Genomic DNA, 14,577 nt, shown 5'->3' on the forward strand with positions numbered 1-14,577 from the left:
AACACACACACACACGCCCCACACACACACATGGAGGGAGGGAACCTGTAAATTCTAGTCTAAGGTTGAATTAGGGTTTTGTACATTTGTTTGGTCAGGGGCTCCTGTTATACAGCCAAAGGTGTTGGAACTCACCAGCATACTGCCTCAGTCTCCAAAATGTTAGACTTAGAGAAATACGTTGGCACACCTGGCTTTCTGGTTAGTTTCAATGCAGTATTTCCTCCTGCCTCTTCAGGAAAATGCACTACTATCTCATCTAAAAGTCATATATGAAAAAATAAGAGATGTCCATCATCCCATCAGAGAGCACCCTACACAGAGTACTAAATATTCTTTATTAACAAACTTTCTTACAAACTTATGGTACACTAAAACAAGTCTGTTTTGAATTTATGACTAGTTTTATTGCTATCTTAAATCAATTATCTTGCATTATACTACATTTAATAAATTACACTAATTTGTTGGTTGCGTTCAAAGTTATCCATTAAAATGAATTTGCTGGTCTAAAAGTACAAATGAGATGACTAATACCAAATGTTGTAAAATAAATTTGTATTTCTACTTCAAGAATATTCCAGGATCTCCCAATTCTTTGCTTTGAGCTCTATCACCCTATGTGGTTTCTGCTCATCATGTGAATGAATGAGCGGCCTCAGTGCAAGATGGCTGAGGGCTGCAGTGATGGCTGAGTCAGTAAAGTGCTTGCTGCATAGGCACAAGGACCTGTTGCTTCCCAGAAGCCGCATGAAAGCTCGGTATGGGGGCACATGCTCACAATCCCAACACTGCCAAGATTCTTGGAGCTTTCTTGCCCAGTAGCCTAGTCTACTCAATGAGCTCCCAAGGGTCCCCATCTCATGTTGGACAAGACCTGAGAATGACACCAGAATTGAATTCTGGCCTCCACATGCATATACCAGCAACTTTACACACAAAATAAAAATACAATTTTTAACTTAAAAAAATGAATGATTGGGGGCTAGCTAGATAGAAGGGCTCGGTGGTTAAGAACACGATCTGCTCTTTCATTGGACCCAGGTTCTATTCCCAGCACCAATAAGGCAGCTCACAACCTTCTGTAACTCCCATTCCAAGGAATCTGATACCCTCTTATGGCCTCTGTAGGCACCAGGCATGCCCGTGATGTACATACTTACAATCAGGCAAAATACTCATCTACATAAAAATATTTTTTAGATTGGATGATACAGCTATAAATCTGGATAATAGGCTAAGAATAAAACTAAAAATCACAAATAAAAAATTAAAGTCACAATTCAAAATGACAAAATTTTTAGCTCATATAATAATTCTGCACCATCTGTCTAATAACTTCTCTGCTCTCTTTTTATTTAAATCTCAAGTGATAGCAAATAATAGTGACAGAAACAGTTAAACTGGGTTCAGATTCTCTACCATGCACTGGTTAACAAGTAAACCATTACTAACACTGATTATTCAAAAACTAATTTAAAAAATGTTACATATGTAACAGTGTCAAATGTACAGTAGGTGCTTGGTAAATGCTAGCTCCTCCTGGTTAAGATTTATTTTACTGAAATGCTTTAATACCTACAAGTAATAGATAAAATTATTACAGTGTAGCATTATAAGATAAAGTACATAGTATAAAAGAATATGTAGAAATAAAAGACAAACTAACCACACTGTTAAAGGATAAAACTAATACAGGCCTATGAGACCCTGAGAGCCAGCGAACAACTGTGAGGCGGCTGCAGCTTTATTCTTACTTCCTAACTTCAGTCCTATTTACCTCTGCTACTTAGGAAACTAGGCTAGCACACAAAAGGAACAATTTGCCAACTAGGTGACTTTTCCACCCATCTCTCCCTAAATCAAACATTAACAAATGCAGCTAACTCAGCAAAGTCACCACCAAGGCATGATGATTGCTAGGGTAACTGAGAACACGGCTTCTCACCTAAGGTAACAGAAGCCTAGTCAAGAAGGTGAGCTGTATTTACAGTCAAACTATAAGTATATTCCTCTTTGTGGACTAGAGAGAACAGGGAAAGCTTTCAGCAAGCAGTAGTTGGAACTCATCTTGAAGAACTAGAATTTTGACAAAGAGGTAAGTTATTTCCAGAAGAAAAGAATTAACATGTGCTAAGGTCACATGGTCAAGAAAGCACTTAGCATGTCATCTGGCAGATTCCAAAGGAGATGCTTTGACTGTAGCAGAAAGAATTCACAGAGAACTTCTGAGACAGCATCGGTCTTCAACGTGATGTATTAAATACCAGGATAAAAGCAACTACAGAAAGCAATGCTTGGAAAGCCCTTTAAGGAGAACAGCCCTTCAGTGGTCACTGTCCACTCTATGCTAAGTTACCTAATTTAAGGTACAGAGTTATGGCTATCAAATGTGTTCCTGGGACACTGGTAATAAAAGTTAAAAAAGAACCTATCTAAATGCCTTGGGACCAGCTTTAATTATTACACCTTTTTTTGATATTTAGAAGCCTTAACAATGTACTTCATATGGCATCTCTACTTCATTGCCAGATCACTTTTTTCTCCCCAAAACAACAATACAAAACCAAAACAAAAAGCATCACCCACACATACACAAATTGAAGCAGAGACCAGCAACCAAAGACACCATGCCAAGCCTTCGCTGCTTTATGGGTCTCAGAAATGCAGGTGTAGGGGTCCTCAACAAAACAGATCAGATCTATGCAGACGTGCTCTAAGTACCAGCAAGGGTCTCGGGAGTAAGAAGCGCTAAGAAATCACATGTTTTTAAAGGGGGAGGGTTTGTTTATTTGTTTTATTTTTTAAAAGCAATATCTGGTAAAACTAACAATAAAGTCTTAGGAAGATCTTCAGTCAGAAACTCAAGTCCCTGGAAAGTCGCAGCTGACTCTGACAGCTTTGTTCTCAGGAGCATCCTTCCAACTCTCCTCAGTCTCTTACTCTAGGACATAAGGGCTATTTCATCTGCACAAGATCAAGCCAACAAGGTCAGTCAACTCTCCAGCAAACACAAGACACTCAGCAGGATTTTAAAATGAGAGGACATGAAAGTAGGAGGGGAACATGTGAGGTATGTGTAGGGGGATTGAGAGGGAAAAGCTGGCATGGATATGTTCAAAATACATGGTATGTATGTATGAAATTGCTAAAGAGTAAGAAAAAGATGCTCTTTTCTTATTATTTTAAGAAAGGCTAAAAGGATTTGGGGGAGGGTAGGGGGAAGGAATGAACCACACATTTTATTTACTTCAAGTTAGTCAATGTAATTAAGATGTGCTAAATATTTTAACATAATTGTGTTCATATTTTCTCTCTTAATTTCTTAGTCTCCCTGCTCTCATCTGCTGTAATTTTTACAACAGAATCGGGTCTGAAACGATGCTGTACAAGAGAAATACAATTCACAAGCCTGAGCCGAGCGAGTGGCAACTTCAACTTCTCTTTTTATTTGGTATCAGAGACAACCTCTTTCCCTCTATGTAGCCCACCCGGTCCTGGCCTCAGACTGCTGTGACACAAAGATGTATGCCACCATGCCTATCTTCAATTCCAAACTTTCTGGCAAATACATTTTTAAAAGTAAAAATGAGAAGATACAACATTATAGACTCAATCTGACATAGCCAAATGTTAACTAGGTTGTTAACCTTAACTAGGTTTAAGATATTTTGCTTTCATCCTAGGTCTCTTACTCTGTATTTTACACAGAAAGCCATATTGTAAATGCTACATTCACACATCTGGCTAGTGGCTACATGCTGGACCATGTGGGATTCAAATTTCAACGAGGTGACTGTACAGCATACAATGAATGTAGTGTTCTCCATTTTAAAGTTATAATTCTGCCCTCTCCCAAGCCTGTTATCTTCAGTTTAGAATTGAGAATATGACAAAAAAATACACTTTAAAATCATTCTTCTTACATCTCATTTATAAATTTACATTTCAAAACACTATCTGATGTGTGTAAAAATAACAAAAAGGCCTAGCGGTTCCGTTTCTTCTCATCTCAAACCAGTCTTGGCAGTACAGTATAGTACCATTACTGAAAGAACTCTCCCCTTGAGCTGTGCAGCACTCTGGATGAGCCAAGTATGGACAGCTGGGTGGTTCATGGTTATCTCTAGTCTGCTTTCTAGATGCCTGAAATTTTCTATAATGAGAGAAATGACAGGAAGAAGATAAGGAACAAATCCAAGGGCCTCTGAATAATAACAATAATGATAATTGCTGTGAGGAATAAATGTGCTTATCACTTTTGTTGTTACTATGATGCAGAGAGCAATTAAAGGCTCCTCTGAAGAGATTAAAGGATCAGCAGCTTAAGCCTGGCCAGACTCTAAGAACCGCAATCTACAGAACGATGCTTCCCTGTGTAAGGTCACTGAAATCCATCTTCTGCAGAGGTGACACTTCTATTAGGAAACAGTGGTCTTGGATCAGCCATGCTGCCCTTGCGCTGGGCAGAAGCAGCATGGCAGAGGGACAAATTGTTTCTCCCGGAAAATCACTATCAAGTTGTAGCAGCCAGCAAGCAACAGTTTGGGATAGATTATCTTTTATTTATTTATATCTTTTATTTATATATCTTTTATATTTAAAATAAAGCAAATCATGGTAAAAACTCATTTGTATCTGAATCCAGAACAAATTTTTAAAAATTTAGGAGATTCCAAAAGATAATTTTTAAACTTTAAAAACTAAGATGTCACTAATTATATCTGGCAACTCTTGAGAGTGTTTTACAGTATTACCTCAGACTAGTTTAATTAGCTAAACTGAAATTATACTTCTGCCATTTCTAAATAACTCCACATCTGAACTAGAGTCTTCAGTGGTTCAGCAGCCACCACCACACTGTGGTGTGAGGTTTAACATTCTGAGGCATTCCAAAATCCTGATAACCACACTGAGAAGATAGGTCACAACAGGAATAGATGTAGGCTAACCATAACACACTGTGCACAAAGACTAGGTAATGGCAAACTTACCCATGAAATCTTGGAATGCTGACAGTTTGCCACCAAAACTGCTCCTATGTAACTGACTAGACAAGTTGAAAGAACACATGACAGCAGAACAGAGAATGGTGATGCTACAAAGTTCCACAATGCAGACTTAAATTAAGCTCTAAACCAGTGTTTCCCAACCTGTGGGTTGCAATCCCATTGAAGGTCGTATATCAGATATTTATATCATGATATATAACAAGTAGCAAAATTACAATTATTAAGTAGCAACAAAATAATGTTATGTTTGGGGGTCACCACAAAATGAGGAAGTATTCAAAGGTCACAGTATTAATAAGGTTGAGAACTTCTGCTCAAAATGAATCATTGTTTCAAATATACCAGTCAATAACCAAAATAAAGCAGGTTACTAAAAGTTTGCCTATTAAGAAAGATATAATCAGGATTTAGAGAAGTGTATCTTATCTTTGATACAACTTCCTAAGATGCATAAGTGTAACTGTAGTAAAATGTCATTGTCAAAATTAAAATAAGCTGGGAGAGAATGTAGGAGAGGGAATACTGTACTCAGGAGGCTGAGGCAGAAGGATTACTAGAGTTCAAGAGTTCAAGACCAGACCAGAAAATACAGCAAAATGACAAGTACAAAGGAATGCTCTGGACCCAGGAGGCAAAATTAAGGGATACCATACAACTGTCTAAACTCCAGGTACGAAATTAAAGTATCACCCTCTAAATTCTTAAACATAGGTCAAGACAACCTACATCTGAGTATATACATGTTTTTATCATGGAAAGGGAATTAGAGTGTATTAATTATATTACGTTATTTTATATCATCGCTGAAAATAATCATGCTTAGAATTAGACATTTCCAGTTACCACACTCTTTTCTCAGACAGAGCTAAGAGTTATTGTTGTGACCATATTTATTTAAACCTGAATTATTCAGGCAAACTAGATAATTAATAACTGATTTCCAAACCAGGAAGGGTGGCATAAGCCTCTAATCCCAGCACTCAGTAGGCAAAGGCAGGCGGATCTCTGAGTCTGAGGCCAGCCTGGTCTATAGAGAGTGTTCTGGGACAACCAAGGCTATGCAGAGAAACCCCATCTCAAAACAACAAAGTGATTTCCAGATAAAGGTATCATTATGATGAATACTGACAGCACAGTCAATTATCCTCAATGATTTATGAAATACTTCAGAGTGTTCTACTGTCTTGAAGTCACAAATAAATCAAGAAACACTAACATGTTAACATGGAAAATTACCTCAGTTCCCTCTCATTCTTTTCTAACACTGCTAAAGTAAATTCTATGTGCAATCTGAGTAGAAAATGTATCGCTTATAATACCTTAATATTAAAAAGGTAGATTGATTGCCCCAGGTCCAGTGATCAGCCATAGAATGATTCGCTTTTTTTTTTTTTTTTTTTTTTTGGTTTTTCGAGACAGGGTTTCTCTGTATTGTTTTGGAGGCTGTCCTGGAACTCACTTTATAGACCAGACTAGCCTCAAACTCAGAGATCTTCCTGCCTCTGCCTCCTGAGTGCTGGGATTAAAGGTGTGCGCGACCAATGCCTGGCCAGAATGATTCACTTTTAAAACTCTAGGATTAACACAGTAGCTAAAACACAAAAGTGGTATTACAGATCTTTACTGATTATCAAAGCCAAGTTATGAGGGTTAGTTAAAAAATTAGTTTAACAGATAAATTGCAGGCTTAGAGTATGTCGTGTGGCGGTGTTGCCCTGGGTCCCAGCACCATTGCCTCACACATCCCCAGTCCTTTAAGCTTGCGTTGTCACATTCGCTGCAGGCCTAAATTTCTGCACTGCAGATGACACTTAAAGTAGGATAGTGGGCAAGGGGCAAGGTGAAGAACCTTTTTTTTTTCATCACAGAGGACTTTCAAAATGAACAGAAATGAAATCTTCAAATAGTTGTTGATAACTGCAAGCTGATGCAAGAAGTCAAAACTCCTACATGGTTAACTACTTAGTCTTCAGCAAGGAACTCTCCAAGCAGTGATTTTTTGCCATTAGTTAGTCACCTACCCTACCCTTTCCCCCCTTTCTAAAGACAGTAAAAATAAAATATCAATGACCTTTTGAAACCACAGTAGGTCCCACATCTTTTTTTTTTTTTTTTTTTTTTTTGGTTTTTACGAGACAGGGTTTCTCTGTATTATTTTGGAGGCTGTTGGTCCAGCCTGGCCTCGAACTCACAGAGATCCGTCTGCCTCTGCCTCCTGAATGCTGGGAGGGTCCCACATCTTAAAACAAGCAAAAAACCAAAAACAATCTTCAGCCCCTGTATTTTACACAGACTCTATTAATTTAAAAGAATTAATGTACTTGACGAGCATCAAACAATAGCTTTAAACATTTATTTAACCTACTACTTTTGTTAGCAATGGAAGAGACTGTATATAGGAGCTATGATACTGTCCTCTGTGCAAGACATAGCCGTTGCAGTCTTGAAATCGGATGAAGGCCATCCTCATTAACATTCCATTATAGAAGGGGGAGCTCGATGGGCAGTTAATGAATGGGTTTCGTGAGTTAATAAGGCACTCAAGGAAATGGGGTACACAAGGCCCCACCTGGAGACTCTTCTTTGGTAGTGTTGCCTATAAATTACTACCCATGCTCCCACAGGTGACCCCTCAGCCATGCTTCTGTCAGTAAAGGAGCCCAAGTTAAGCTCACGCGCTCATCAAGCTGGACTTGAAAGAAATCACTTCCTCAGTCTGTCACTGGTCTGCTCTCTGGAGTGAATGGACATCTGGCCACACCTCCCCTAAGAGAAGCCCTGGACAGCTTAATAGGAAAGGTCCTTTCAGAGAAACGGAGATACTAAGAGCTACAGCTCCCATCCAGCTTCTTTATGTGTAGCAGATAAAAATCCAAATCCCTTTTAGTAATTCTCCCAAGGCAAAGTAAACTATCCTTTCTTAACAGAAGAGACAGTTAAGAGAATAAACACCAGAAATGCTACAGCTAAGAAGAACCTTAACTATTATTTGGTTCAAGTGGTCTTGTGGCCAAAATGCAAACACTAAAGATTATGTAAGCCATTTAAGGTTACTCACTTAAATATAAAAATAACAAAGGTAAGGGCTCAGTATTGTAAAATGTTTCAAAAACTAATATGAGATTACTACTTTTCACTACTAAACACTGACATAAACTTGAAGGTGTAGACTCCACTTGTTACAAAAGCAGGATAAAATTGTGTATGAATGATCTTTGGGAGCCCATTCCAAATAGAGGGATGCTCTCTCAGCCTGGACACATGGGTAAGGGCCTAGGTCCTGCCCTGGATGAAACGACAGACTTTGGATATCCCCCCCCCCCAAGGAGGGCCTTACCCTCCTGGGGAATGATGTGGGGATTGGGTGGGGGGCTGGGAGGGCTGATGGAAGGCCAAGGGAGGAGGGGTGGGAGAGGGAGCTGGGATTGACATGTGAAGCATTCATATTTCTAATTTAAATAAAAACATACATTAAGGAAAAAAATTAAAAAAGCAGGATAGAGGGGCTGGAGAGATCGTTCAGTGGTTAAGAGGACTAGCTGTTTTTCTACAGGTCCTGAGTTCAATTCACAACAACCACATGGTGGCTCACAATCATCTATAATGGGATCTGATGCCCTCTTCTGACATGCAGACATACATGCAGACAGAACACTCATATATTTAAAAAAAAAAAAAAAGATAGTGAAACAAGTGTCCTTTCCCCCTGAGAGTTCAAAGCCTAAAGGAATGAAGTAACAGGGCCTGTTACATATTAGGCAAGTACTATACCACTGACCTGTGCCTACAGCCAAGGAATAAAGTACTTTAAAAAGAATAGGACTGAAGCTAAAAACATCAGTGTACATATTAAATTGTTTTATATTAAAACCAAAACAGCAGAATTTTTTTTTTTTTTTTTGGTTTTTCGAGACAGGGTTTCTCTGTGGCTTTGGAGGCTGCCCTGGAACTAGCTCTTGTAGACCAGGCTGGCCTCGAACTCACAGAGATCCGCCTGCCTCTGCCTCCCAAGTGCTTGGATTAAAGGTGTGCGCCACCAACACCCGGCACAGCAGAACATTTTAAAAAATGTTTCAAGAGCAAGTTTAACAATAGGCTTCTAAAATGCTAAGTACCAAGATGAATTATATTGTTCTGAAACTATATAGGTGAAACTGTCCATAACTGAGGTGAACGATCTCTACTGGTGAGATAACAGCGTTTCTGTGGCAGCTGAGGAGAGTGCTATTACACCCATCATGGAGGCTCTCTTCGCATGAGACAACAGCACGCAAGTGGTTGATGACTGCTCTGGCTTCTGTAGGCTATAACACATTAAATAATGCTTCTACGACTGCTCTACCAACAACCTTTCAACGGGTGCTCACAAGCTCCTATGGACCCTAACGGACATAAAAGGATAGAATGAGGCAAAACCATGCTTGAAGAACCTAGCAACAGAGTTTTCACCGATTCTTCTCTGATCAGATGTCAGCAAGATGTGGAGGAAAACATATTCACAAACATACACGCAGCGTGGTAGAGAACAACAAATGGGCGAAGATTCAGGAATTTAAATACACTTCTGCACTTCTCAAATTCAAAGTGTAATCAATTTTAAGGAACTCTGAACTATGAATATTATAAGCTGTAGAAGAATCAAAAAGAAGCATTCACTGACACTTGGCATATAAAATCAAGAGCTTTTTCTTAACAAAAGATTGTTATAATTTCTTATCTTAGAAACCAACGGTAAGGAAAAGAAGCATGGACAGATCCATGGGTGTCCCAACAAGCTTTCACATCATGTAGGCTAGAAATGTAAGACAAAGAAATTCCTTTAAAGAGAAATCTGAATACTTGGGAAGGAATTTTCCTTATTAGGGTATTGATAAAACAAACGAAGTTGTCATCAGAGGAAAATGTAGCCTAGCAATTTCAGGTTCAGAATATGAAACAGAACATTCAATAACTGCCAAGTTTTCAACATACAACACAGACAATAATACCTCTTTATTCAAAACTGGTTGGTACGGAGGGCTCTAATAATTTGTCTGTCTCCCACCAAAAACAGTGCGTGTATGATCAAATCTGGGCTATACAACCTACAGATACTTTATTACCAAAGTAAAGGATCTTACAATGAGAGATCTCAAAAAATATCTACACGTGTTCAAAAATGACAAACCCTTTTTAGCTACAACTACTAAGTGTTGTTACACTCTGAGTAAAAGCTCAGAACAGGAGAGGCGACAAATAAAAAGCCTAGTAAAAACAAAGTCAAGAAATTTTAGTTATGATATTATTTTTTGAAAAAGAATAATCAAAACTTATTTTTTAATTAGTTAAATGAATATACAGTGAGAAAACATCCTCAAGAAAAACACAACTTAAATGGATAGGTGATGCACTTTTGTAGTCTCCCAATACTTGGGAGACCGAGGCAAAAGCACAAGGGTTAGGCCAGTCTGGGCAATATAGGGACCCATTCCCAAAGACTAAATTGCAAGGAGCAATTTACAGTATCAATGACATGTTTTTGCTATTAATAAGTAGGACTGCAGGTACTAGATGCAAACCATGTTTGGGGCAGGGACTCGAACAAAAAGATGTAAATGTCAAAATTACAACGGTTTCCCATTAACTGTTAGGTCATATAAATGAGAAATAAAGGTTTTTGACATCTCCTTTACCAGAAAAACTGAAATTTCTTTCTGCTAATACAAGAAGCCATAAGAGACTGCAGTAACGCCGGGAGGCTGAGAACAGAGTAAACGCTGTGGAAGGCCTGCTCACAGAAGACGGGAGCATTCCCATGGACTGCAGAAACAGCAGACAAGCACCAGCTTGTACCTTTACACACCACCCACAGCTATGCAGCCACAGCGGCTGCTGAGCTAAGGGAGCAGACTACCCTCACCTACACATCTTTATATGGAAGAAGCCCGGCCGGCGCCAGTTCTCCTCCAGTGACATCATTCACAATGCCCTGTGCCCGGCCTCCATCTGAAGGAGCCATTCTAAGTGTCAAGAAAGTCTAGTCCACCTTCCTACAACTCTAAGAAGAATCTAGTCTGAAAATTAGGACTTCCTGTGCTTTTCTCTGAATCCTTCGTCAACTCAACACAACCAGCACACCTCCCACTTCAACAGAAAGAGGGAGAAGCAGCTCTAAGCCCCACCCACTGAGAGAGCAAAGGCCCACGTATTCAGAGCACTTCTTTGTCCTCCATCCAAAACACAAGAAATTGTTGTGCCACAGAATGATTTACCAGATAACTATCTCTTCTCCTCAAGTGTCCTCAGAAGCAAACAGGGCTGCCATAGCCTGATACTCCCTTACAGTCCCAGGGATGAGCAGCTCCCACTCCTCGGTGACAGAGCTAGGAAGCTTTCCTGGAGACAGGACTGGAAGGGATCTTTATCATCCACACTAGGGTCAGAGAAGTCCCTGGAAACTGCTGCTATATAACAAGAGTCTAAAAATTACACTTTACCTTTCCCAAAGTGGCAAGCTTAACACTATCTGCCTATTCTCAAGTACATGGAGATGGGCACGCTGGGAACACAGGCTTCCACAGCCACTCTAACCGCACGGTAGAAAACTACAGAAGATGGGTTTAGATGAAGTGCTATCCTTTCACAACTCAAGTCTGCTATCCATCGGCAACTTTACACATTAGTGTAGAAGAGGACTAATAAGTAAGGTATAGTGACACACTTAAGTCCCAACCCTCTGAGGCTAAGGCACAAGAATCACTGCAGCCCAGGAGAACCAAGCTTGGGCAAGACCAAAGAAAGACAAAAAGAAGGAAGAGAAGGAAGAGGCAGTGGAGATAAGTAGCAGTAACTGTTGTGTTCTGGATGTGTCTGAAAAGAAAGGGCAGGAGCACGCCATTTAACTTGTGAAAGCACATCAGAATATCCAGGGGAAAAACCGGAAGCCCTTCTGTAGTTTCCTGAGAGTGAGTCTGTCACTGTCAAGAGGAAGGTGATTCTCGAACACCCCCGCCCACACACACCTTCTCGAGGGGAGGCACACAACTGGCATCTGTGTGCAAGAACGCAAGGCAAAAAATGATTCTACAGGGAAAGATAACAGAAGGGGAAGGGACAAACAATACCATCGTATACACGATGAATTCTGCTTAATTACTATGTACTTACTTCATGAATAAATTCTTGTTTCTCTATTTGAAGACCACTCAACTACTTGTGACTCTGACTGAAAGTGGGAAAGAGAACTAACATTCTCAGTAAGAAGCAACACTTTTCTTTTCAAGCCAATCACAATAAACTAAAAAAGACAAAACCAAATATAAAAATTTTTAAAAAACCCTCTAGGTGCCAATTAAATCAAGCATTTTTTTTCTCCTTGTATAAAATTTCAGGACTAGACTCTTTTAGGATACATGAGCTTCTTAGTTGTTTTCCTACATGCCCAGGTAGGGCAAGTTACATACAGGTAAGCAAACAAAGCTAGCAACCGTCTGAAGCAGGGATCTACCACCTCTGTTGCGTCAACTCTCCCCTCTGGCTGCTGAAGATCCCAACCCTGACTTGGACTGGGATGGGGGATGGTACACTGAAACTCTAGTCAAGGAGAAATGTTACAGTTAGACCATACAAAACTTTCTGCTAATGGAAACCAGCTGTATGGGGGAAAAATATAATTTCCAATATTTGAGACTGGTGAAGTATTAATGGTTTTTTTTCAATTTTAAGTTTCCACTCTGGAAGGAAAGCCCTTAACTCATTATTCCCTGAGTGTCCCTCAAACTCCACAGAATTATCTTTCTAAAATAACTGCTCCACAGTCCAAATTATATATCCATAAGGTATATATAAGGGGCTGTCTATAAAGAGTTATTTTCTTCAAGCCATTCCTTATATGAAAAGCCATGAATTCCCAAAAGGACAGCCTAATCTACATTCAGCATCAAGGATGTGCCATTTACAAACATTCTATTAAAATATTTACTACTGATTATTTTCACCATAATTCTATTGCCCACAAACTTAATGCTATCACTAGGTAAATCTTTTTCCCAGGATTTGGCTAACTGTTTCTCCTATATAAGCCACAAATCAATTTAAAACTCGTTTTTAATGTGGTATGGTGCCACATGCCTGGGAAGCTAACACAAAAAACTCATAGGTCTGAGAGTAGCTTGAACTATACAGTGGAACCATGTCTCAATAAACAAGCAAGTTTTGCTTTTATGCAACAAATTGAGAATTTAATATATTTTACTGCCAAATCCAAATCAAAACCAAAAAGTTAGGCACACACACTATCTATATCTACATACATAGGTAGATATATAAATATATCTTAGTACACAGACAGACAGACAGACAGACAGATATTGTTTTCCTGTATGGATCTGATATAATTTTGGTTTGCAGAAACTAGCTCTAGGAAATTCAGGTAGCTACTTTATCCAAAATGAAGCAAATCATCTATAAAAATGTTAAGACCAGAAACAATGGAAAGCGCATTTCCTATACCAACACAACTCAGCAACCCTAAGATGATGAAGACAACCCATTATCCCAAGAACGGTGAACACAGAGGAAGATTTCTAGAAATGACATCCTAGAATTCCAGACAATTGTTGAGAGACCATGTGAATCAAACTACTACTCACCCAGAAACCATTATAAAATTGGTTTCAAATATTTAAAATAAACAAACAAACAAACCTCAATTTTGTCTGTTTTGGCATCTCCCCAGTATATTGTGCCTTCATCATAATCCAGAGCTAAGCCATTGGGCCAACCAAGGGAAGTGTTAACAAGAACCACTCGGTCAGAACCATCCAGAGCAGCTCGCTCAATTTTTGGGATTTCTCCCCAGTCGGTCCAATACATGTACCTAAAGAAGCACATAAAAAAAAAAAGCTGAAAGTAGAAAATAAAAAATCCACATATTACATTATCATCAGTTAAAAGGAAGGCGGGAGGAGAAGGAAGGGAGGAAGGAAGGAAGGAAGGAAGGAAGGAAGGAAGGAAGGAAGGAAGGAAGGAAGGAAAACATAGGACTACCTAAGCTTTGGCAAAGTTTCTAACATCACAGCAGTATATAAGCACATTTTCAGAACAAAATTGCTCTCTTGAATTGATGAAAAATGTCCCCCAATATTATTTATATTTCTTCTAATACATTTCTTCTTCTTCCCATGATGTACCCTCTTGCTTGATGGCTTCTCGGCTCTGGTACAGAAAGTTACCTAGTATAAATAGCAAACAATTCCCCAAATAACTAATGCCCCTGCGGCACTGAGCACTCCTGAGGCTCCTGGATGTCTAAGTGGCTCTTACGGTACTGTGTACACTGAGGCACAGCATCCGTCACTGCATCAGCCCTCAGGACACGCCTCCCAGCAAAACAGCTGGGACGACAGACAAAGCTGTTTCTTCCTTGGACTACATTCACTCACAAAAACATGTAGACTAAAGCTATCCCCAAGGTTTTCAAAGGTGAGTCATTCATGAACCAAGGATTATAAAGTAATATAATTCTCACAATAACTACTGAAATAGGATAAAATTAAATCTGCCAGGGGAGGAGGGAAAGAATTCT

At 39.3% G+C, this 14,577-nt stretch overlaps 1 protein-coding gene across 2 annotated transcripts in view; it reads right to left on the reverse strand.

The window, feature by feature from the left end:
* The window catches only part of Lrp6 (LDL receptor related protein 6), a 122,375-nt gene that overhangs the window by 47,761 nt on the left and 60,037 nt on the right, over window positions 1-14,577 (reverse strand). For both annotated transcript variants that reach the window (XM_040743418.1, XM_040743419.1), the window contains one exon: window positions 13,698-13,869. In XM_040743418.1, coding sequence (XP_040599352.1) covers window positions 13,698-13,869 — 172 coding nt within the window. The remainder of the gene's footprint in view (window positions 1-13,697; window positions 13,870-14,577) is intronic.

Source organism: Mesocricetus auratus, unplaced genomic scaffold, assembly GCF_017639785.1.
Source record: "Mesocricetus auratus isolate SY011 unplaced genomic scaffold, BCM_Maur_2.0 Super-Scaffold_100001, whole genome shotgun sequence".
Taxonomy (NCBI): domain Eukaryota; kingdom Metazoa; phylum Chordata; class Mammalia; order Rodentia; family Cricetidae; genus Mesocricetus; species Mesocricetus auratus.